The sequence below is a fragment of the Schistocerca gregaria genome, chromosome 9 (genome assembly GCF_023897955.1).
Source record: "Schistocerca gregaria isolate iqSchGreg1 chromosome 9, iqSchGreg1.2, whole genome shotgun sequence".
NCBI lineage: Eukaryota > Metazoa > Arthropoda > Insecta > Orthoptera > Acrididae > Schistocerca > Schistocerca gregaria.
In genome coordinates this window covers 241331871-241354233 of record NC_064928.1, presented here as the reverse complement: position 1 = coordinate 241354233, position 22363 = coordinate 241331871, and the positions used below count along the sequence as shown (strand labels likewise).

Here is a 22363-nt window from a genome sequence, read left to right as displayed (position 1 = left end):
CCTGCCCCTCTCCTCCACTCTTGCCCCCTACCACACTCATTATTCTTTGATGCTTCAGGCAGTACAGAGTCATGCCATTTGCTTCTTTTGTCTATATCTCATCATTAACTGTCCGGTCTACATAGCTCATCTTCGATATCCTTCTGTGACACCACATTTTGAAAGATTCTGTTGTCTTCTTGTGCAAACTGTGTATCTTTTACGTTTCACGTCTATACGAGGCTACACTCTGGACAGATACCTTCAGAAAAAAATTTCAAACCTTAAATGTACTGGGGATGTTAACATATTTCCCTTTTTCAGAAAAGCCTCTTTTACATGCTCTTTACTTCTGTCATCATTAATTATTTCGTTGCCAAATAGCAATCGCTCAGACCATATCTCATTTCCTAATGTAATTCTCTTACATCATCTAATGTCATTCAACTGCACTCCATTGTTTTACTTTTGTCAATGTTTGTCTTAAAACCCCTTTTTGAGACACTGTCCTTTAGTTCAGCTGATCTTCTGAGACCTTTGACACCTCTGAAGGGATTGCAGTGTCACTGTCAAACTGTAATCTGCATTTCTCCGTAGTGTTCTCTAATGCCCATCCGTTAATTTCTCTTATATTTTGATTTCATCTACCCTTTCATCACCACCATTATTCCAACATATCTGGCCACTGTCATTCAGTACTCTGGCCTCACAGTGCTCTCTCTCTCTCTCTCTCTCTCTCTCTCTCTCTCTCTCTCTCTCTACGCCCCCCCTCCCCAAATCTCCCTCGCTTGACCCTTCCCCTTGCCCCCCCTTCCTCTCTTCCCCCTTTACTCCCCACTCCCTTCCTCTCTTCCCCCTTTACTCCCCACTCCCTTCCTCTCTTCCCCCTTTACTCCCCACTCTCCCCCTCTCTTCCCCCTTTACTCCCCACTCTCCCCCTCTCTTCCCCCTTACTCTCTCCCTCTCTCCTCATTTTGTGTACAACTTGCTGAGCCTTAGCTGTCAGCCCTACCATCACTCACTTGTCCAGTCTACAATGTATGTTCCAGGCATGTCACCCCCCCCCCCCCCCCCCTCTTCCTCCCCCCCCCCCCCTCCCTCATCCTTCCTTTTGGCCGAACACATGATTTCATAGCTATACAACCATTACCTATCCACACTTCTTAGGTTTATTTCAGTTAATGTGCTCCGTACTTATCTTAATATGAGAAGCAAGAAGGTACTGGTATTTTACATTTGTCTCAACACAAATTTTGGTAGTGGAGTCATTCCATGCCAAGTGGTCTGAAGATTACTGCACAACTGTCATTGATTTTGATAGAATTTTGTATGAACAGTTGACATGTTCGCAATGAACTTTGGTAAAGTTCCACGATCGTAAACCCTAGAACGGTCGGGCTGGGAGTACAAGACCCACTAGTTTTTATTTCACTGAATTTATATTCTAATAGTTGCCGATTTGACTCAAGCACTCTGCTAGCTTCCTGTAACATCAGAGAGAAAGCATTCATATCATGAATGCTGTTTTGCTTTGATTAGTCACTGTTCGGCAGTCTTCCAAAAAACACGCGGGTCTCTTAGACCCAGCACGACTGTTTGTTACTAATTTCTGCCAGTGCGATCCAATTTTTATTTTGGTGTAGATCTGTCATTGAGTTACTTTGCGAACTATTTATGATGTCCTAAAACTGAATTATGATTGTCAGTAGTTTAAAATTTAAAATGGCAAGAGAGAATCTTTCATACAGTGAAATTAACAGAATTTATGACAAAGAGAGTGAAGTAGATGATTCTGATGTTGACCCAGATTTCGAAATAAATGGTGATCGTGACTTCGAAATAAACAAGGATTGTGACAGTAATAGTGAAATAAGTGGTGGTGAAGAGGAAGATGTTCAGCTTTCTGCCAGCACTGATATACCTACTGTTATCAATTCAAGTTTATCCTCCCATAACTGACTCATGTATGTCACCTATGCGATTATATAAAGAAAGGAATGGAGCAACTAAGTGGAGAAAAACTTGTATCTCACAGAGAGTTCGAAAAACGCATCACAACATAGTTACCATGCATTTGCCCAGAAGCATTCAAGCTGTGATGGATGTACACTCAGCGTTAGAATCGTGGCAGTTATTTTTTTAGCAATGCATTGATTGATTTAGTTTTTGAATTGACCAGTATCTGAATTGATTGAGTTTGAAACAAATGTATGAGTGACCCAAATATGGCTGGGCGTAAAAGTAAGTTTCGATGTACTGAAGGCATATTTTGGCCTAGTTTACTTAGCTGTGGAACATTGCACGACAGTAAAATGAATATCGAAGATTTTTGGAATACAGGTTGGAATGGAATAGAAATCTTTCGAGCAAGTATTATTGAAAAGATTCAGATTTTTTACTCTTTGTATCAGGTTTGTCAACATCAGTATAATGCAAGAAAGAAAGGCCCAAGATAATCTTGCTGCCATAAGATCCATTCTCAATATGTTTGTCTCCAACTGCTGTGCATATTTTGCTCCATCAGAAAACATTACTTTGGACAACATGCTCATTCCGTACAGAGGCAGGAGCAGGTTCAGAATATGTATACCCAATAAACCTACTGAGTATGGGATAAAGGTTTTGATCCTGGCATGTTCCAAAACATACTACGTAAAACATTTGTAAATCTGTGCAGGTGCACAGCCACAAGGAGCATTCATAGTCAGTAATAATGCAGTCTGTTTTTTGTGTCTCGTAGACTCAGTAAACTGGTCTGGAAGAAATCTGACAATAGATAATTGGTTTACTTCTTACCCAATCATTAGAAAAGTGCTACAAGAAAAGACTATTACTTTTGTTGGTACTTTAAAAAAATAAGCCTGAAATTCCAGTTGAGTTTTTACCCAAAAAATCTAAGAGAGTTCTCAAGTGTGTTTCGATCTCAGGAAGATGTCACATTACTCTCATATGTACCAAAACAAAACAAATCAATACTGTTTGTTTTGTCAATGCATCATGATGGTGAAATAGTGACAGTGACGAAAAGAAAAAAAAAAACAGTATAATAATGTACTACAACAAAAGAGAGGGTGTCGTAGATGTCATTGATGCTGTGTGTGGCAAATATACTGTTGCTAGAGGGACAAGACAGTGACCTCTGTCTCTTTTCAGTTGTTGAACGTTGCAGCTATCAATGGCTACATTACATTCAAAGCAAACAGGAACGTTTCAGTTAGAAGAGACTACCTCAGAACCCTATTAAAGTCTCTCTTAACACCATATCTGACAGTGCGTGCAACGCAGCCAAACCTCCCACTCAAAATTCCCGGGCTTACCACTAACCTCTCCAGCGCCAAAGAACAAAGAATAGGTGAAGATCCCCCACCAGTGAAAAGTGGAAGGTGCTGCAAATGCAAGGACAGCAAAGCTAAATACTTTTGCAAAGTTTGCTACATATGGTTGTGTGTGGTACATGCTGAAATGGTTTCTGGTGACTGTTCTGAAAAATTGTGATTTTAGACTACAATGTAATTCAGGAAGTTAAAATAATGTCAATATAGCATTTAGTAGTACATGAAATCTTGCACTAAGAGCTTACAGCCTCATTCTGCTGCAGTGGATACCACATCTTTCAGTACATAAACAACTGACTCACTTTTCACTATGAGAATTCCAGATCGACTGAACTTCTGAGTGGTAAAATTGTGTGCAGGGGACTTAATAAACAGTGCTTTGAGTTACTGACAGACTTCAAGAATTGTGGGTGTAAACAGAAAAATTGAATGTAAAATGTGCATTTACAAGGCATCGAGGGGTGCCTGCCGTGACTCCTCATTTCTGTCTTCAACCTTTACTTTCGAAAGATGTACTGTGGCGGAATTACAGTTTCTAGTTTGGAGCCACTTTCGTGTAAGAGCTCTCGTCTCTTGTTCATTTACGTGCAGTTCAGTGTTTACCACTCCTACAGGCGACTCCTCTTCGGAGCGTGAAGATGAAGAGGTGGCCGAAATACCGCCACACTCGGCAGCGGGGAAGGACGACACGAGAAGCTACGATGGACAGCCGGTGTTCGAGGATGAGGACGAGGAGGAAGAGGATGAGGAAGAGGGAGAGGGGGGGCCCGTGGCGACAGTCGCTGCCGTCAGACCGACAGTCGTCACCACAGTGCCCCACATGGACATGTGAGTTCCTGTTATTGTGCCTGTGACTTCATATTAATCTTGAGATGTGTGCTTCTCTATTCTCATATTTTGTAGAGGTAGAGGTAACTATCAGTACTAGGCAAATTGTTGTGGTGATGGTTAGTGTGGGGAATTCTTTTCTGTATGTATTTGTCTGGAGTGTAGCCTTATGTGAAAATTTAGTATTATGGACATATAGACATGTCATGAAGAGAATGGAAGATCTTTGAAATGTGATGCTGCTGCTGAAGCTTAGACGGGTAGATCAAGAAACTAATGAGGATATACTGAGTCAAATTGGGAAGTGACTAACAGTAGGTGTCTTACAGTGGGACATCTACTCAGGCATTGAGGCATCCTTAATTTGTTAACAGATAAGAGTGTAACGGTATAGGAAAACTGGGACTAAACTACAGTAAGCAGGTTCAGGTGGATGCACATTGCAGTTATTAAGGGGAGGGGGGGGGGGGGTTGAAGATGTCACAGGATTACAGTCTTTAATTGCCAGAGAACTTCAGTATGAGCACAAGTGAGGCAGGCCTGTTGTTTTTATACATTATTGAGTTCTGACAGAACAGCTAGCTGTCAGGATTGTGGAGCAGTTTGGCCTTTGTCAAGTTTGCTGCAGTGTGTGGGGTTCATTTGTTATGAGGAGTAATAGAGTTATTTTGGAATTACTTTGACCTTCAGTTCCTGTGTGTATAATAAGGATTAGAATTTCTTGAATGAACCGTCACTATTAGGGGCTTTATGTAAAAGCCCCTTGTAAATGTTAGTTACCAGCCTAAAATGCGTGACTGGGAACCTAGAATACGAATGGTACAGTGTAACAAATAGTAAAGTTTGCTCCAGGTGTGACTCAGTTCCGAAGAGTCTCCCTCTTAAGACTAGGTATAAACGCTGTTTTCAGCTTCGTGCAACAGTTACTGAAAAACTGCACAGTGCACTCAGTTGATAACAAGTTAATCTCTCTTTAACTTCCATCTTGGCCATAAAGAAAACGACAAACTACTAAGAACAGGTATGATATATCCGCAAAAAAAAAGTGCAATCGCTGCACAACACAGTACTCGCCTGTGTTTTAAAAGGAATCAGTAAGTATTAACTGTTGTAGACCTGGCACGGTGCTAAAAATTTGAAAAATATAAGTCAGGTAAAAATATATAGTAAATACTGACTAATGTATTCCGTATCAGTTTCCCCATTTTGGTCACGGTATCAGCAAGTTGTGGACCCCATGCTGTCATGGGGGATTGTTCCGAGCCTCTGCTGCTTTCGTACATTTTGCCTGAGCAGTTCTTTCCCTGGAGTGTGAAGCTGGGTGGCAGTCCAGATGCTCCCAGTTGACAAGAATAGGAAGTAGGTTTTCATAAAATGATTAATAATTATTTTTTTTTCCAAATATATCTTCATCGATACTGCGCAATGATGCACCTTACGCCACATGGCAGATGGTACCGCATACCGTTAAGTCATTTCCTTTCCTGTTCCACTCGCAAATAGAACAAGGGAAAAACAACTCTGTATATGTTTCAATATGAGCCCTAATCTCCCTACTCATATCTTCGTGGTACTTACGCACAGTGTATGTTGGAAGCAACAGGATCATTCTGCAGTCAGCTTCAAATGCCGGTTCTCTAAATTTTCTCAGTTTCTCAAGAAGAATGCCGCCTTCCCTCTGGGGATTCCCATTTGAGTTCCTGAATCGTCTCCGTAACACTTGCGTGTTTTTCAAACTTACCAGTAATAATCTGGTAGTCAGTCTTCGAACTGATTCAAAGTCTTCCTGTAATCTGACCTGTTACAGATCCCAAAGACTGTGGCAGTACTCAAAAATAAGTCACACTAGCATCCTATATACGGTCTCCTTTTTTCAGAGGAACCACTCTTTCCTTGAATTCTCCCAATAAACCGAAGTTCACAATTCACTTTTCCTACCACAGATCTTACATGCTTGTTCCATTTCATGTCACTTTGCAACATTATGCCCAAGTATTTAAATGATGTGACTGTGTCAAGCAGGACACTACTAATGCTGTATCTGAATATTACGGGTTTGTTTTTCCTAGTCATCCACATTAAGTTACATTTTTGTACATTTAGAGCTAGCTGCCATTCATCACACCAACTAGAAATTTTGTCAAAGTCATCTTGTATCCTCCTACAGTCACTGTCAGCAAACAACCACAGACTGCCGCTCACACTGTGCCAAATCATTTGTGTATATAGAGAATAATAGTACTCCTGTCACACTTCTCTTGGGCACTCCTGATGACACCCAAGTCTCTGGTTAACACTTGCCTTTGAGGAAAAGAAACTAGGTTCTATAACTTTAGATGTCTTTGAGCCACTCACATATCTTTGAACCTATTCCATATGTTCTTACCTTCTTTAAAAGCCATCAATGGGGCACCGTGTCACACTTTCTGGAAATCTAGAAATTTGATACCTGCCTGTTGCCTTTCATTCGTAGTTCGCAGTTAATTGTGTGAGGAGAGGGCAAGTTGAGTTCTGCACAAGTGATGTTTTCTAAAACCATGTTGATCATGGATTTAAGCTTTGTGGTCTCAATGTGTCTGCATTGCATACCAGTCTTGCAGGATTTTTGGCAACAGAATCACTTCCATTCACATCCTACTACAGTCCATTGTGTTGCCGACAGTAGAAGAGGGTGTGAGTCAGTCCCACCTCTCTCCCCCACATCCTTGTCATCCCTTCTGACAGCAGTCATTTGCCCGCACAGTGCCGAGCCAGCCCTGTTTGAGGAAAGGGTGAGAGACATCACGCAGTACGTTCCTGCCATCTACTGATCGCACTGTGTCTGACCCCGTCCCACGCACGTGCGGACCCGAGGCACACGAACGGTGCCAATACTTACGGCAGAGCTCAGAATTGTCATGTGTCATCTCTAAGCGAGACATGCCACCCCTCGATCTGTCCGTATCGGAGCACTGGTCCCTGTGCTGAAGTGAGGGAAGCTGTCGAAAGCTGCCATTGAGTGGGGGAGCGAAAGACGTGAGGTCAGAGAATTAGAGTTGTTCTTGGCAAATGTGTTCCCCTCGTCTCCTCTCCTTCTCTGAGTAGAGTGCTTCCGAATGACATTGCGACTATTCATTCTTCCCCGTGCAGACGTAATGGAAAAATGGAAAAATTCTTCTCATAAATGTCGGCAGTTCCTATTGTAAATGATCTCCTGATTGTACTTCTTCAGTTGTATTGATAAGATAATTCTCTGTGTCAACTATGTTTTATTGAAAGAATGAATTTCAGATTCCAGAGAAACAGAGAAACTGAAATATACCAATATAGTGGTCAGAAATTCTGTATTTTGCCACTTCTTTGACCAATTAATGTTACTTGGGACACAACAGACATAAATGAGTTTTTTCTTTCTACTAGTGTTATTAATTTCGGAAACAGATTATCAAAATACAAACTCCACGTTATGACAACTGCAGGGTTTGAATTAAACATGAACACGACTAATATTTACAACAGATGGCTGCTTCAAATTGGAGTAACAAAATCTGTTTTGCATGCACTACAATAAATTGCTTTTCATGTCCTTTTGTTAACAAAATAGAGAGACCAGAAACCCACAGAATAAAGGGGGACATCACTTCGAGGTAGCCAGCTTTGGAGAATTTTGAGGTAGCAGCCTTTCAGTTTCAGTGCAGTGTGGCTAGCTCTGCCGTGCCAGCCGGTCACCAGCTTTATGACTGCTGGCTTCCCATATTTTCTTATTCTCAATAAAATACACGATGCCCCAGCACCGTGTGGGAAGGAGCGTATTTGGTCTCCAGTGTGTTAGGTATAGCATTTGTTTGGCAATGGTGAAATGGAAATTTACTCTGTACTCAAGGTTTTAGTTCTGTTCATTCGAACAAGAAAGTCACTGACAATTGAAATGCCAAATTATTTGTTGCATTGTATCAAATGTTTGGTTTGATAATGAAACTTCAGACTTTAATATAGTGCATATAACAACCAGAATGCACGGTATTCAGTGCATTGTGCTACAACAGAAGATCTTTGTTAACAAAATTGGTAGTCCTACTATAAGGTGTGAAAACTACAGGTATATCATAGAAACAGTTCATATTTGTAAGTAAAAAGACAGAAAAAGGAGAACCGAGCTTACAGGTAGCAGAAATGTTTTTGAGAACAGGAGGCACATACACTAGAATACAGGAAAAGAAATATATAGTGACGAAACCTAAAAGCTGACTTACAAGACTGGAAAACAATGGATAAATCACTTGACTAGAATGGACCTCACTACTGTTCTCAGAAAGGTACAGGTCATTTGTATGACTGAGAAACGGATAGGAAGAACACCACTGCAAACAATGAATCAACGTTGTAATAGTCTATACACTGATATAAATGATGAAAACAAGTTTAGTAATGTATTTACCTAATTATAAGATGAGGTGTTTTCCCAAATTCGTCATTTGAAAAATTAGGGTTCATCTTATATTCACAAATTCTAATATCACTGTTGAGGTCTACGTTTTTACATTTTTTAGTACAGTATTGGCAGATTATTTGGGGGTAGTCTTACATTTATACGGGTCATCCTACATTTAGAGTGTGTGTGTGTGTGTGTGTGTGTGTGTGTGTGTGTGTGTGTGTGTGTGTGTGTTTGAGGTTTACGGGCGCTAAACAGCGTGGTCAAGATGAAGCTTTGAAAGTCAAGGTCACATTTATTTTGAAGAATTCAAAAGGCCAGGGCTCCCCAAACAATACTCGCTTTCCAGCAGGCCCGAGATTTCCCAATATGCCGAAGCATGCGATACATTGACGTCGCTCAAATAGTCGTGCGACAGTGACTTGCTAGTTAGAGGGATACACGAGAAACTGTGAACTAGCCACTGCATCTTACAAACTTTTGTTGTATTTGAACAGTTTTGCAACATTCTCATACATCTAGGATATTGTATACAAAAATTAATGCCTCTTTTTCAATTAAAGCTAATATTCAAAAACAAAAATGTTGTCCTTCAAAAACACTTGATTCAGAACCCAGACAAACATTTTATTTGGTTACAAGAGACTGTAACAATTTACCGAGTGATTGCAAATGAGAAGTTGTGACTCACCATATAGCAAAGATGCTGAGTTGCAGACAGGCATAACAAAAAGACTGTCACAAATAAAGCTTTCGGGCAGTAAGGCCTTTGCCAAAAATAGATCTCTCGCTCACACACGCACGTGCACGCGCACGCACATGCACGGTGCGCGCGCGCGTTCTCGTGTGCATGTGCGTGCGCGTGTGTGCGTGGTGTATTTTTTGATAAAGGCTTTCCTGGCTGAAAGCTTTATTTGTGACAGTCTTTTTGTTGTGCCTACCTGCGACTCAGCATCTCCACAGTATGGTGAGTAGCAACTTTCCTTTTCATAATATTAGGACATCTGGAGACATATTTAATGTTTACTTAAGTACTTCCTTTAGGTATCCTCGCACAGATTGATGTAGTACCTGTCGTGGATATACAGCCAAAGTGAAATAACAGAAATGGAAAAGAGAGAAGCGCACTGAACTAGCAGAAATAAGAGATATTACACCCCATTTGAAATATTAAAAAAAAAATTGAAAGATTTTCACAAATTGCAAGTCAACACATTTTATGAGAGGAAGAAAAAAGCTAAGAAAGAGTGCACAAAGAACTGCCTCTGCCTGACAGTACAAAGCTGTACAATATAAATGGCAGTTACGTATATACACTTTCAACATCCACTGTTTGTCCAATGCAGAAGTTTGTTTTCCTTTATCATGAGTGTGCTACCAAATAAAGTAGCTGTGATGTCCGTTTTTGCATTTTGTTATGACTCCAAGGTTGTTATAAATTTTGATGTATTTTGTGATTCATGTTCTGGTTAAAATAAGATTTATTCAATTTTTGCTCAGTTCGGTTATGGTAGAGAGAAGGTTTGACTCTGTGAAGGTAAAATTTTCAAAATGAGGGCAATCTTATTTGGAATGTGATAAAAACATGGACTTATAAACCCGACAGTTCACACAGAAATCACTGATGATTGGCTGGAGGTGTTCATATCAGCTCGACCAAAGCCTTCTCCATTTAATTTTGTTCAGGCTACACCTGAAACTTTCTACCAATGGATAGCACTCCTAATGCCCTTCTACAAGCAGAAGTGTCCTTTTTCTATATGTCCTGCTAGAGAAATCATCTTAGACATGACTCCCTAGAGACTGGTGAAATTCAAACTAACTTACAATGGGGCATTGGAGACAGCTGCTTTGAAGTCAGCTCATCCAGGTGAAAATCCCGTGGACTAGAGTTTGAATTTCCCGAGTTTTCTTATACCAATAAGACTGTACAATTATCTCGAAACTTGATCAATTTGTTACTATGATACAGTTTCAAATTCAGACAGGATCTACTTTATATTTTCAGACATACTACACATCTCTCATAGGAAATTCCAGGATCTCTAGGTTTTGAAAAATTTTTGTGGATTAGAAGCACAAGAAAATTAGATTGTCTTACTAATGCATGAAGTTCTCAGAATAGACAATCTTATACTGCTTTTTAAATATGGTTCAATTCTTATTTCGGATAATAATGGAAAAAAACAGTGTTTACACAACTTCTCATGGACTTGGCCACTGCTTTCAATGAATAAGTTTTACTTAATGTCTTAATATGTAGCATCAAAAGTTTGAAAAAATATGCATTAATATTATTTAAGATTTGCAATTTCCAAAATAAGTGTAAGACTGAGAAAAGATTTAAATACAAATGTTAATGTTCTGTTAAATTTCAAAACTGTGCTCAGCTCATTCATTCATTCCCAGATCCCTTCATATGTAAAATAAACAAAGTAATATTAACTTTCATTTCATTTTAAATAATTTCTGTAGTTGATAGCTGATTCTTAAGACAATTCAATGAAGAAAATAGAAGACTATTCCCAGGTTAATCACTCCACAGTAGAACAAAAAGTTCATAGTTATTTAGTAAGAGACCACCATTCATTTACAATTATATTCCCTGCATTCCATACTCATAGTTTTTCGTTATTTTTCTTTCTCGAGAAGAATTAAAGTAACTTCATATTTATCAGTTGACGACATAAAGTCTGTAAATTAGTGTGCAATCATGCCAAGGTCAAGGCCGAGAAGAGCCTTCATATTCAGTGAGTGAGCACTTAAATACTCGTTCTTGGGCAGTTAGTTCTCTGAATGCTCATTCTCATGTGCTTACTTTCATTCTCTTCAGTGTAACTGAGGCTTTAAGAAAAAGGTATGTGCTAGAGTTACATTACCTTTGCAGAAAGTTTGGTCCAACCACAGTTGAATTGTTACACTAGGTGACATTTCTGATTGGAGGCCAATGTTTCTTTCAGTCATCTGTGTGGGAGGGTAATTGGGACTGTACTGTAATGACATTATTTAGATATTATAATTTTTATGTCCTTTCTGACATCCTGTCACAGGAATACACTCTGGTTTCTTTGTAATACTCAACTTACAGGACCTGTTGCATACATTGCTCCTTTAGAGTTCTTGTTCCTAAAATAAGTGAAACATTACTTTTGTTTTTCATACAGGGAGCCTGTTGCACGTCCAAATCCGCAGTTTGTTGTTACATTGGATGGATTGGACGTCTCCATGTTTCCGAATGCCGGTACAGACGATGACGAGGGGCCGGCAGATCCAGGGTGTCCTGTCGACCGAGACGTCTCGAAAGTGGACTCTGGCAGCAGTGGCGTGGGACGTTCTGCGGGCACACCATCCACTGGCAGGGCGACCATTGTACAGAGGGTGGAACCGCGTCTCCGGCTAGGACCGATGCCGTCGAACCCTCAGCAGCAGCAACTGCAGCGCGGGGGTGGGGAGCTATCTTCAGTAGGTATGGAGGTCTCCTTTCTGTTCTGTATTACTGTCAAATTGTGAATGTGTTTGATAAACAGGCACTACTAGAAAAACTTTGGACCGTGTCTTACACACACACACACACACACACACACACACACACACACACACACACACACACACGTTGTAGCGGCCTACTGCTGCTTGAGTGGTTCAAGAGACGTGGTCAGATGTGACTTGGGGCAGTGTGTTACCATTTTAGAGTCTTGTTGGTAATTTGTATCTTTCTAGCTTTGGGCTGCTAACTGTTGGTCACCCAGACACTGAAAAAACTGAAACAAAAAAATCTGTTTCCCAGTTAAAAGCAACTTGTGTGCCTGTATACCAGTTCAGTTATTTTTCCTTTCACCTAACAAAGGTGCCTACAGAGGTTCTAAAAGCAGCAGATTGCCTTGTTAATGCACATTTTGTGAATACTCCAGTATTTACTGCATCAGATGTCAGTGCGTAGATTTCTGGCATGAAAGCCAATAATAATATTGCCATTTACTGTTTCACATCTTGCAGATCGATACAGTCGTTTCATTTTGGAAATATGTCGCATTAAACATTTGTTATCGTCACACCTTAAGGCATTGTACAAAAATTGTAGTCTGGATCGTAGGGACAAGTCAATGGTGCATCCTGGAACTACACCCTACACCCAAGTGCATCACTGAAAACGACCCGCTGGAAAAATAGTGTAACGTGTTCGCTCATGGGGGAAAATCTGAATAAATTCTTAAGTAATGAATGTTTAGGTAAAGACGGTCTGCATTTAAATAGGTTAGGTTCAAAAATTTTATCAAAATGTTCACTGACGTGTGTAAAATTCTGCAAAATAGGGGAAACTTACAAGAAGTGATGGGGATGAGAGACAGCAGCGAGACTGAAATGGTATGAAAGAATGAGTATGCTTGAGTCCATAAATATAAAAGAATGGCCCTATATAATGCACTTGAACATAAATGGTCTAAAGTGCTTACTTTTGAAACAAATGGGTGAATTACAAATTATTCTATCTGAATGTAGAAATATCAAAGTTATTTGCCAAACATTAAAATTCTTAATTAAATTGAAAATTTCGAACTAGCCAACAGCTATTGTAGATGAGAGAAATCACATGGATGCTCTTTCATACTTAATCATTCTGATATAAAATATGAAATAAGAAATGATTTTAATCATTTGAATGAAGAGTGCGTATTTGAAAGCTGCTGTATCGAGTTGAGGGACCTAAATGTCGTAGTAGTTTCTATTTATAGAGTACCAGAGAAAGCTACAGTTGAAGCTTTTCTGGTGAAATTTCATTGTCTGCTTGAAAAACTCAGTGAAGAAAAAGGAAAAAGATAGCAATAGCTGCTGACTTTAATATTAACGTCGTAGCTGAAAGTGATGACATGTCCAGATTCACTGACTTGATAAAAAACTTTGACTTCAAAATAAACTTCATGCAACCTACAAGAGTAAATACACAGTCAGGTACCTGTATTCATAATATTCTAATAAATTATGTATTTGAAGATGTTTATGAATTTTGCTTGGATTTAGGAATCTCTGACCACTCTGAATTTTCATTTAATTACCAAAAATTAAGAAATAAATTTCATGTAACAAAAGCCATATGAAAAGGAACTTCACTGGAAGAAAAAATCATTTACATTTAGAAATAAGTAGAAAGAGGTTGAATGCCATTACTACAGCTGTATTTTAAGTAATAGTAACTTCAATAATTTATAAGTGGCTTTCTTGAAACATTTATTTAAACTTTTCCACTTAGAACTACATGCAACAAAACTACTAATTAACTTAAATTTATAACCCAGGGTATAAAAATTTCTAGTGCCAGAAAGAGGAAATTCCACACTGAACTGAAATATAACAAAAACAGACTTTTTACTGAGTATGTTCGTCATTATAAAGCTATATTTAAAAAAGTTGTGAAGGCAGCCAAACAATTTGCAGACAGGACGTTCATCGTACAACATAAAAGTAAAACAAAAGCAATATGGTCTGTTGTCAAATCAGCGTTAAGTGTTAGAGTTAGTAGTAATGGAATATCTAGGATTAAAGTAGATGATAGCTTTATTGTAAACCTAGCTCAAATATCAGAGTGCTTAAATGATTTCTTCATAAATGTACCAAAGTCAGATGTTGATGTACCAGAGTAAAATAAATCCCTTCGGAATCCATCAAGAAGCTGAATATCTTACGGATTTTAAAAAAGTACAATAAAGATTGTGAAAAATGTTATATTATCATTAAAAAATTAAAAATTTGCTGAGTGGGATGGGATACCCACTGAAGTGATTAAAAAGGTGTGTGGCATAGTAGCACCTCCCCTGACTAAAATATTCAACCAGCCTTTTGAGCAGGGATGCTTTCCCGGTGTTTTGAAGTGTGTCAAAGTCAAACCTCTGTTCGAGAAAGGGTCGCGGGAAGACATGGGAAACTATTGGTCTATTTCTATTCTTCCAGTCCTGTCAAAAGTGTTAGAGAAACTAACTGCAAACCAGATAAAAAATTTATTGTAAAAAATGATATTATTATAAGTAACCGGTTGTATTTCAACCAGGAATAGACACGCTGGATGCAGTGATAACTTTATTGAAAAGATAGGTAAAACATTGGATCAAAGGAGTAAAGTTGCAGGGTATCTTCTGTGATCGCACAAAAGCATTTGACTCCGTGAAATGTGACTTGCTTATCTACAAATTAGACAAATACCGGATTAAGGACAGTGCTCTAAATTGGCTAACTTCATACTTACACAACAGAAAACAAAGGATAACTATCACGTCAGGTGCCGTGAACAATTATTCCAAATGGAGTACAGTATCATAAGGTGTGGCTCAAGGCTCCATTTTGATGCCAGTCCTCTTCCTGTTCTGTGAAAATAAGTTACCCATAAATATAAATTCAGCATCAGTTCTGTTTGCAGATGATACTTTTGTTTTATTGAGGATACAGAAAAAATTAAAGTGCTCCATCACAAGCAAACTGTACACCTTAGAAAACTGGTTCCAGTTGAGTGCGTTGCAAAATCCCATACAGTACATTTCAAAACATGTGGAATTTAAAATACAACATAACAATCAACCTATCACAGAAGTTGACACTGGCAAATTCCTGGGACTAAATGTGGACAAGAACTTAAGGTCGAATACACACATTGACTTCCTGTCAAATAAACTAAGCATTTTTGCATTTGCAATGCAAATACTAGCAAATTCCACTGACTTGAGAACACAAAAAATTGCTTATCATAGTTACTTTGAATCTGTCATTACATATGAGAATTTTCTGAGGAAGTTAAAGTAGCGCATCTCAAATACTGAAACGGCAAAATTATCTTTTGCAATACACATGTACTGCACAGCGAACAGTCCTGTCACCCATTATTTTGGAAACTGCAAATTCTGTTTGCTCCGTATACATTTATGAAATTATATTCTTCAAAGGAGAATCATTTTAACAATACGAAATGATCATTTGAGCAAGGGGTAATTAAGTGTTAGATGATGACATTTTACCATGATTTATCATGTCTCCTGATTTAGATTATGTACATTAAGAGACAAATAAACCACAGTTCACTACATACAGATTAATTATTTGGGACACAGTTTAAAAGACATTGCAACCATGTGGCCACCTTTGATGTGTCAGAATGGTTCAAGATGTCGCCCGGTTTCCCACCTGACTGATCTGACCGATACAGGTCTTTCCTCAGGAGTCAGTGTCAATCAATTAAATTGCGCATAGAGCTTAGAGACTTAAAATTTGGGGATGTTGCCCTTATAGTGTAGGCATTATTTAAGAAGGGATTTTTCGAAGTTCCATCCATAAGTGTTTTAATTAGGGGATGAAAGGGTTTTTGAAAATGTTTACCTGCTGAACAATTATGAAGCTATAACTACAAAAATTGGTATTTGGCTTCACATTTCATAATTTTTGGAAATTTCCTCCCTGAGGGGATGAACGAGTTAGTGGCAGATTTTTTGAAAATGGAATTGCCAAAGCATTTTTAAATTACATCTACGAAACTGGTATTTGACAGTTATAAATAAAAAAAATATTTGTTTTAGTGTTTTTGGAAATTCAAACCCTAAGGGGTGAAATAGAGGATGAAATGTTTTATGAAAATTTGAGTTTAGGTTTTCAGTGAGAGAGAAAAAAATACATGTTTCAGTGTTTTTGGGGATTCAACCTCTAAAGGGGGGGGGGGGGGATAAGGCCTGGATGATCCACCGTCTCACCGTCACACAGACCAAATAGGATATAAACTTGATATTTGGAGAGAATATTGATCTTCCAGGTATACTGTAGGCATCATTTCAATAAATGATTTCTTAAAATTTCATCCCCAAAGGGTCGAAGTAGCAGATAAAATATTTTTTGAAAATATGTCACTATTAAGACTACGAAAATTGGTGTTTGGTTTCTTGGTCAGAAATTAAAAAAATATATACTCCAGCATTTTTGGAAATTCGACCACTAAGGGGGTAAAATAGTTGGTATAAGTTTAGTTTATTTTGAAAATAAATAATTATTAAAGTACAACTAGAGCATATTTGACTTCCCAGTTTTATGAATAAAATTGAAAGAAACATTCCACATGGGAAAAATAAAATAAAAAACAAAGATGCTGTGACTTACAAAACGAGAAAGCGCTGATAGATACACAATAAAAATTACACGAACACAAATTTCAAGATTTTGCAACCCACAGTTGCTTCATCAGGAAAGAGAGAAGGAGAGGGAAAGACGAAAGGATGTGGGTTTTAAGGGAGAGGGTAAGGAGTCATTCCAATCCCGGGAGCGGGAAGACTTACCTTTGGGGGGGAAAAGGGAAGTTTCCAAGACTTACCAAGCGGGAAAGCGCCAGTAGATAGGCACAATGAATAAAACACACAAACACACACACAGAATTTCGAGCTTTCGCAACCGGCGGCTGCTTCGTCAGGAAAGAGGGAAGGAAAAGGAAAGATGAAAGGATGTGGGTTTTAAGGGAGAGGGTAAGGAGTCATTCCAATCCCGGAAGCGGAAAGACTTACCTTAGGGGGAAAAAACGATAGCGCGCGCGCGCACACACACACACACACACACACACACACACACACACACACACACACACACACACACACACACCATACATACATACACAAGCAGACATATTTAAAGGCAAAGAGTAATGGCAGAGATGTCAGTCAAGGCGGAACTGTGGAGGCAAAGATGTTGTTGAAAGACAGGTGAGGTATGAGTGGCAGCAACTTGAAATTAGCGGAGGTTGAGGCCTGGCAGATATGGAGAAGAGAGGATATATTGAAGGGCAAGTTCCCATCTCCGGAGTTCGGATAGGTTGGTGTTGGTAGGAAGTATCCAGATAACTCGGACGGTGTAACACTGTGCCAAGATGTGCTGGCCGTGCACCAAGGCATGTTTAGCCACAGGGTGATCCTCGTTACCAACAAACACTGTCTGACTGTGTCCATTCATGCGAGTGGACAGTTTGTTGCTGGTCATTCCCACATAGAAAGCGTCACAGTGGTAAATCACGTGGGTGCTTTCACACGTGGCTCTGCCTTTGATTGTGTACACCTTCCGGGTTATGCGCGCGCCCACACACACACACACACACACACACACACACACACACACACACACACAGAGGCTTGCGTGCGTGCGTGCGTGCGCGCGCCATTATATACCTATCCTTTTTTCCCCCTAAGGTAAGTCTTTCCGCTCCCGGGATTGGAATGACTCCTTACCCTCTCCCTTAAAACCCACATCCTTTCATCTTTCCTTTTCCTTCCCTCTTTCCTGACGAAGCAGCCGCCGGTTGTGAAAGCTCGAAATTCTGTGTGTGTGTTTGTGTGTTTTATTCATTGTGCCTATCTACCGGCGCTTTCCCGCTTGGTAAGTCTTGGAATCTTTGTTTTTAATATATTTTTCCCATGTGGAAGTTTCTTTCTATTAATTGTGTGGTAGATTACGGTAAAAAGGAGAAGGTGAATAGAGTGTGAAACTACTTGCACAAACAAAAAGAGAAAGTAAGATGACAGAAAAGATTTTGAAATCCAACAGTGACAGTAACAAACATAATTTTTGGGTTCAAATTAATGATATGAATATAATAGAGGGAAACATTACATGTAGGAAAAATATATCTAAAAACAAAGGTGCTATAACTTACCAAACAAAAGTGTTGGTACATATCTGTTGTTTTTGGAAATTCAACGCATCAGAGGGCAAACCAGAGGATGAAAATTTTTATGAAAATATTTTGACTTCTAATAGAATATGTGTTAGATAATAGAAATTATTTCAGAAAACACCACAAGATTTCAAAAGGCATGGTTAATAAAAACCTCCAACTGCAGCTTGCAGAACCGTATTTGGTCAGAAGTAAATTCGGAAAAGATTATGCTTTTGTAGTGTTCATTAGTATGAAAAGTTCAGATGATGTTGGAATTTGTGAATGTCATAAAATTTTGATTAAAGAAAAAAGATTAAAAATAAAAGAAAACCATGCTAAGCAAATTCATTACAAAGTTTTGAGACAGATGAGAGTCGCAATTTGGTTATGCCAGTTCACTATCATTCTTACTATATTGCAAAGTTATATGGTAATTACACAGCTACAGCAAGTGAAGACAAGCGTTATTGGTACAGAGCGCCGAATAGAGGTTTTGCCACTTCCATTAAAATTAACAAGTTATCATGCCTATCTGTCCCCTTCGTACTGCTGCGTGCAGTGTGTTCCTACTATACGCAGTGGCAGTCTGTGTCGAGTCGTAGTAGTGTAATGCGAGGGGTCCTTACATCTCCGTCAATCGAATGAGTGGATGTCCGAATCTTCCTGTCTCCCTTTCGTCATCAGTCTCCAAACGTCAGCCTTTGAATCCTCGTCTAACAGTGACTATTCTGACTATCTTTCTCAGAATTTCTCTCTATCTGAATAATCCTAAAAATGCACTCTCTTGGTCCCTCAACTGTCTTTCACGCAACTGAAATTTCCAGCCAGGTATAATTTTACAATGTTTCTTATCCTCCCTCCAGCAACTGCATAAACCTATTTTTCTGATTGGCTTTTTTGTGACCTGTCTTAAAAGTGTAACTCTGGGCCTACCTCACAGACCATCTACCAGTGCTGAACCTTGCTTTTTCCGGTCAGCTAGTTTTTGCCTCCGTGGAAAAACAAAAAGGGAACGGAGTCCTACTCTCTGTGTCGACTCGGCGGGTTGTCAGCTGCAGTGTGGAGCCATGGATGGTAGTGTTTTCGTTACGATTTCTAAATATGTTATCTGTGGGCGGAGCCCGTGCTTTCATATACCTGGAGTAGCGTTTCTGTGAAATCCCTCGTACCCCTGGCCACGTCTTTCTCGTTACCCCGAGAGAGCGTTGTACGGCCTGCAGGTCACTCTGGGGAGCCTCACTTTCAGCAGCGAGACTGTGTCCCTACATGTGGCCCTCTGTTGTGGCAGTCTGCCCAGGCAGCATCTCAGTGACTGCTCGGATGTTCACACGGAACCCCATTCTTTTCCCTTCCCTCAACTGTGGGTTCGTTATCTGGCTCGTGAGGACACGGCCTCCTGTGTCCCGAGGGGAAAACCCTGTCACAGCTCCCACCTATACTAGTGCTTGCTGCCTCTCGATGCCACCTCATCCACCTTTAACATCGTTAAAAGGCACACGTGAAATGCTGTCGTAGTATAAAATGGCGTACACTTAGTACTGCCACTGCAGTCACAGTCAAGTCTGTCCTTACAGTTCTCAGTACAACTGGTGTGTTCAATTGTTAGGGATGTATTAAGGCATTCCATCACCGCTTACGAGGGTGAGATGTGGCCAATTGTAATGGTAGGATACCTCTCGGCGTGCACAGCAGAATAAAGCCTAGCAGTCAGCATGGCCGTCCTGAACCGTTTTAAATTACTCGACTACTTGCTCCAGCCTACCTGTCGCTCTCGGACACACTACGTATGAGACATTGCTGGCAGCAAATAATTGGTGTACTCTTTCTGGTTGTTTGATTTGTTTACATTAAATCTTACACTGCCACACAAATAGTGATTTCCCATAGTTTAAAACGAATTTATTATCTGCTTTAATCATTCTAAACTCTTTTTATAAACCTAAAATTTTGCCATTCGTATTGTTATTGCTTTCTTGAGTAAAGTTTTGTATCTTTGTAGGGCTACATAAGTGAATACACCTAATGAATTTGTGAGCATTTTACTGTAATAGATAATATTGTGTATATCTAAACAGTGTGTTTTTTGGACCAATAATAATAGTGCATATTAAACTGAGTCTCCAGAAAACTGCTCTGGCAGAAAGAATGACTCATTATGAGCACCAACCGCAGATGCATTAGTTTATCTCGTGCAGACACTGCGTACACTGACAATGTACCTGTAAGGAGATGAAAAAATTTGTCACAACTTGTAGCAGTTTGCCTGCTTTATTTATTTAATTTGTTGTCCTCGGTGTCGACATACTGGCTGAAGAAATAGGGGTTGGATGTGCAACTACTGTCTAATGTAAATAATGTAGTGGGCAGATGCACAGTTGTGTTTCACAGTACAATAACTTTCACTTTTCACAACCCCCCCAATAATACACATTTATTTGGCCAGGGCACTATTGTTCTAACTACCGATAAGCCTCATTAATAGTTAGCAGCCAAGCATCCACATACTTCTAAAATAGTTTCCTGTTGAACGTCAATGAGCAGTAAAAACATAACCACAAAGTTCACAGTTCTTGAAGAACGTTCAGTTGCGTGTTGTAACAAACACAGGCCACGGTCGGCGAGCAGCATCTGCAGGGACATGTTTAAGATGACGACCGTGTTTACGAGTGTGGCTGTAGTGCACTGTTGTCGTTTGGTCTAGCTGTCGCAGTGTCCGCATGTAGCGCTTGCTGCTATTGTTGTTCTGCATTTGCAATCTGAGCAGTTCTCTTAGGTTGTTCGCAGATGATGCTGTAATTTACCGTCTAGTAAGGTCATCCGAAGACCAGTATCAGCTGCAAAGCGATTTAGAAAAGATTGCTGTATGGTGTGTCAGGTGGCAGTTGACGCTAAATAACGAAAAGTGTGAGATGATCCACATGAGTTCCAAAAGAAATCCGTTGGAATTCGATTACTCGATAAATAGTACAATTCTCAAGGCTGTCAATTCAACTAAGTACCTGGGTGTTAAAATTACAAACAACTTCAGTTGGAAGGACCACATAGATAATATTGTCGGGAAGGCGAGCCAAAGGTTGCGTTTCATTGGCAGGACACTTAGAAGATGCAACAAGTCCACTAAAGAGACAGCTTACACTACACTCGTTCGTCCTCTGTTAGAATATTGCTGCGCGGTGTGGGATCCTTACCAGGTGGGATTGACGGAGGACATCGAGAGGGTGCAAAGAAGGGCAGCTCGTTTTGTATTATCGCGTTATAGGGGAGAGAGTGTGGCAGATATGATACACGAGTTGGGATGGAAGTCATTACAGCATAGACGTTTTTCGTCGCGGCGAGACCTTTTTACGAAATTTCAGTCACCAACTTTCTCTTCCGAATGCGAAAATATTTTGTTGAGCCCAACCTACATAGGTAGGAATGATCATCAAAATAAAATAAGAGAAATCAGAGCTCGAACAGAAAGGTTTAGGTGTTCGTTTTTCCCGCTCGCTGTTCGGGAGTGGAATAGTAGAGAGATAGTATGATTGTGGTTCGATGAACCCTCTGCCAAGCACTTAAATGTGAATTGCAGAGTAGTCATGTAGATGTAGATGTAGATGTAGATGTCTCCGCACGCAGACCTACTGTAGTACACCGTGTTACCAGACATCTGTAATAGTGTAGTGTTGTAGGAACTGTGACCATGGTGTATTCAAACTCTGAAAAGGCGGAGATGATACTCATCTATGGCGAGTGTCGACGAAATGCAGCTCAAGCCTGCAGGGTGTATGCGGAACGGTACCCGGACAGAGAGCATCCAACATGCCGCACATTGCAAAACATCTACTGCCAACTGTATGGGACAGATATGGTCGAAGTACGCAAATGGGTCCGTAACAGCCCCGCCACAGGAGAAGCGGGTGCAGTTGGTGTGTTAGCTGCTGTTGCCATGAACCCACACGAGTACATGGGACATTGCGAGAGCCAGTGGACTGAGTCAAAGTAGTGTCATGCGCATACTGCGTCGTCACCGCTTTCACCCGTTTCATGTGTCGCTACATCAGCAATTACATGGTGATGACTTTAATCATCAAGTGCAATTCGGTCAATGGGCATTAACAGAGAATGCGTTGCAGTTCTACCTGTTTACCGATGAAGCGGGTT

The 22363-nt window shown here is 39.9% G+C and overlaps 1 protein-coding gene across 4 annotated transcripts in view; it reads left to right on the top strand.

Annotated features, from left to right (window-relative positions):
• The window catches only part of LOC126292181 (zinc finger CCCH domain-containing protein 14), a 203091-nt gene that overhangs the window by 112230 nt on the left and 68498 nt on the right, over positions 1-22363 (top strand). For all 4 annotated transcript variants that reach the window (XM_049986021.1, XM_049986020.1, XM_049986019.1 and 1 more), the window contains 2 exons: positions 3929-4142; positions 11718-12019. In XM_049986021.1, coding sequence (XP_049841978.1) covers positions 3929-4142; positions 11718-12019 — 516 coding nt within the window. The remainder of the gene's footprint in view (positions 1-3928; positions 4143-11717; positions 12020-22363) is intronic.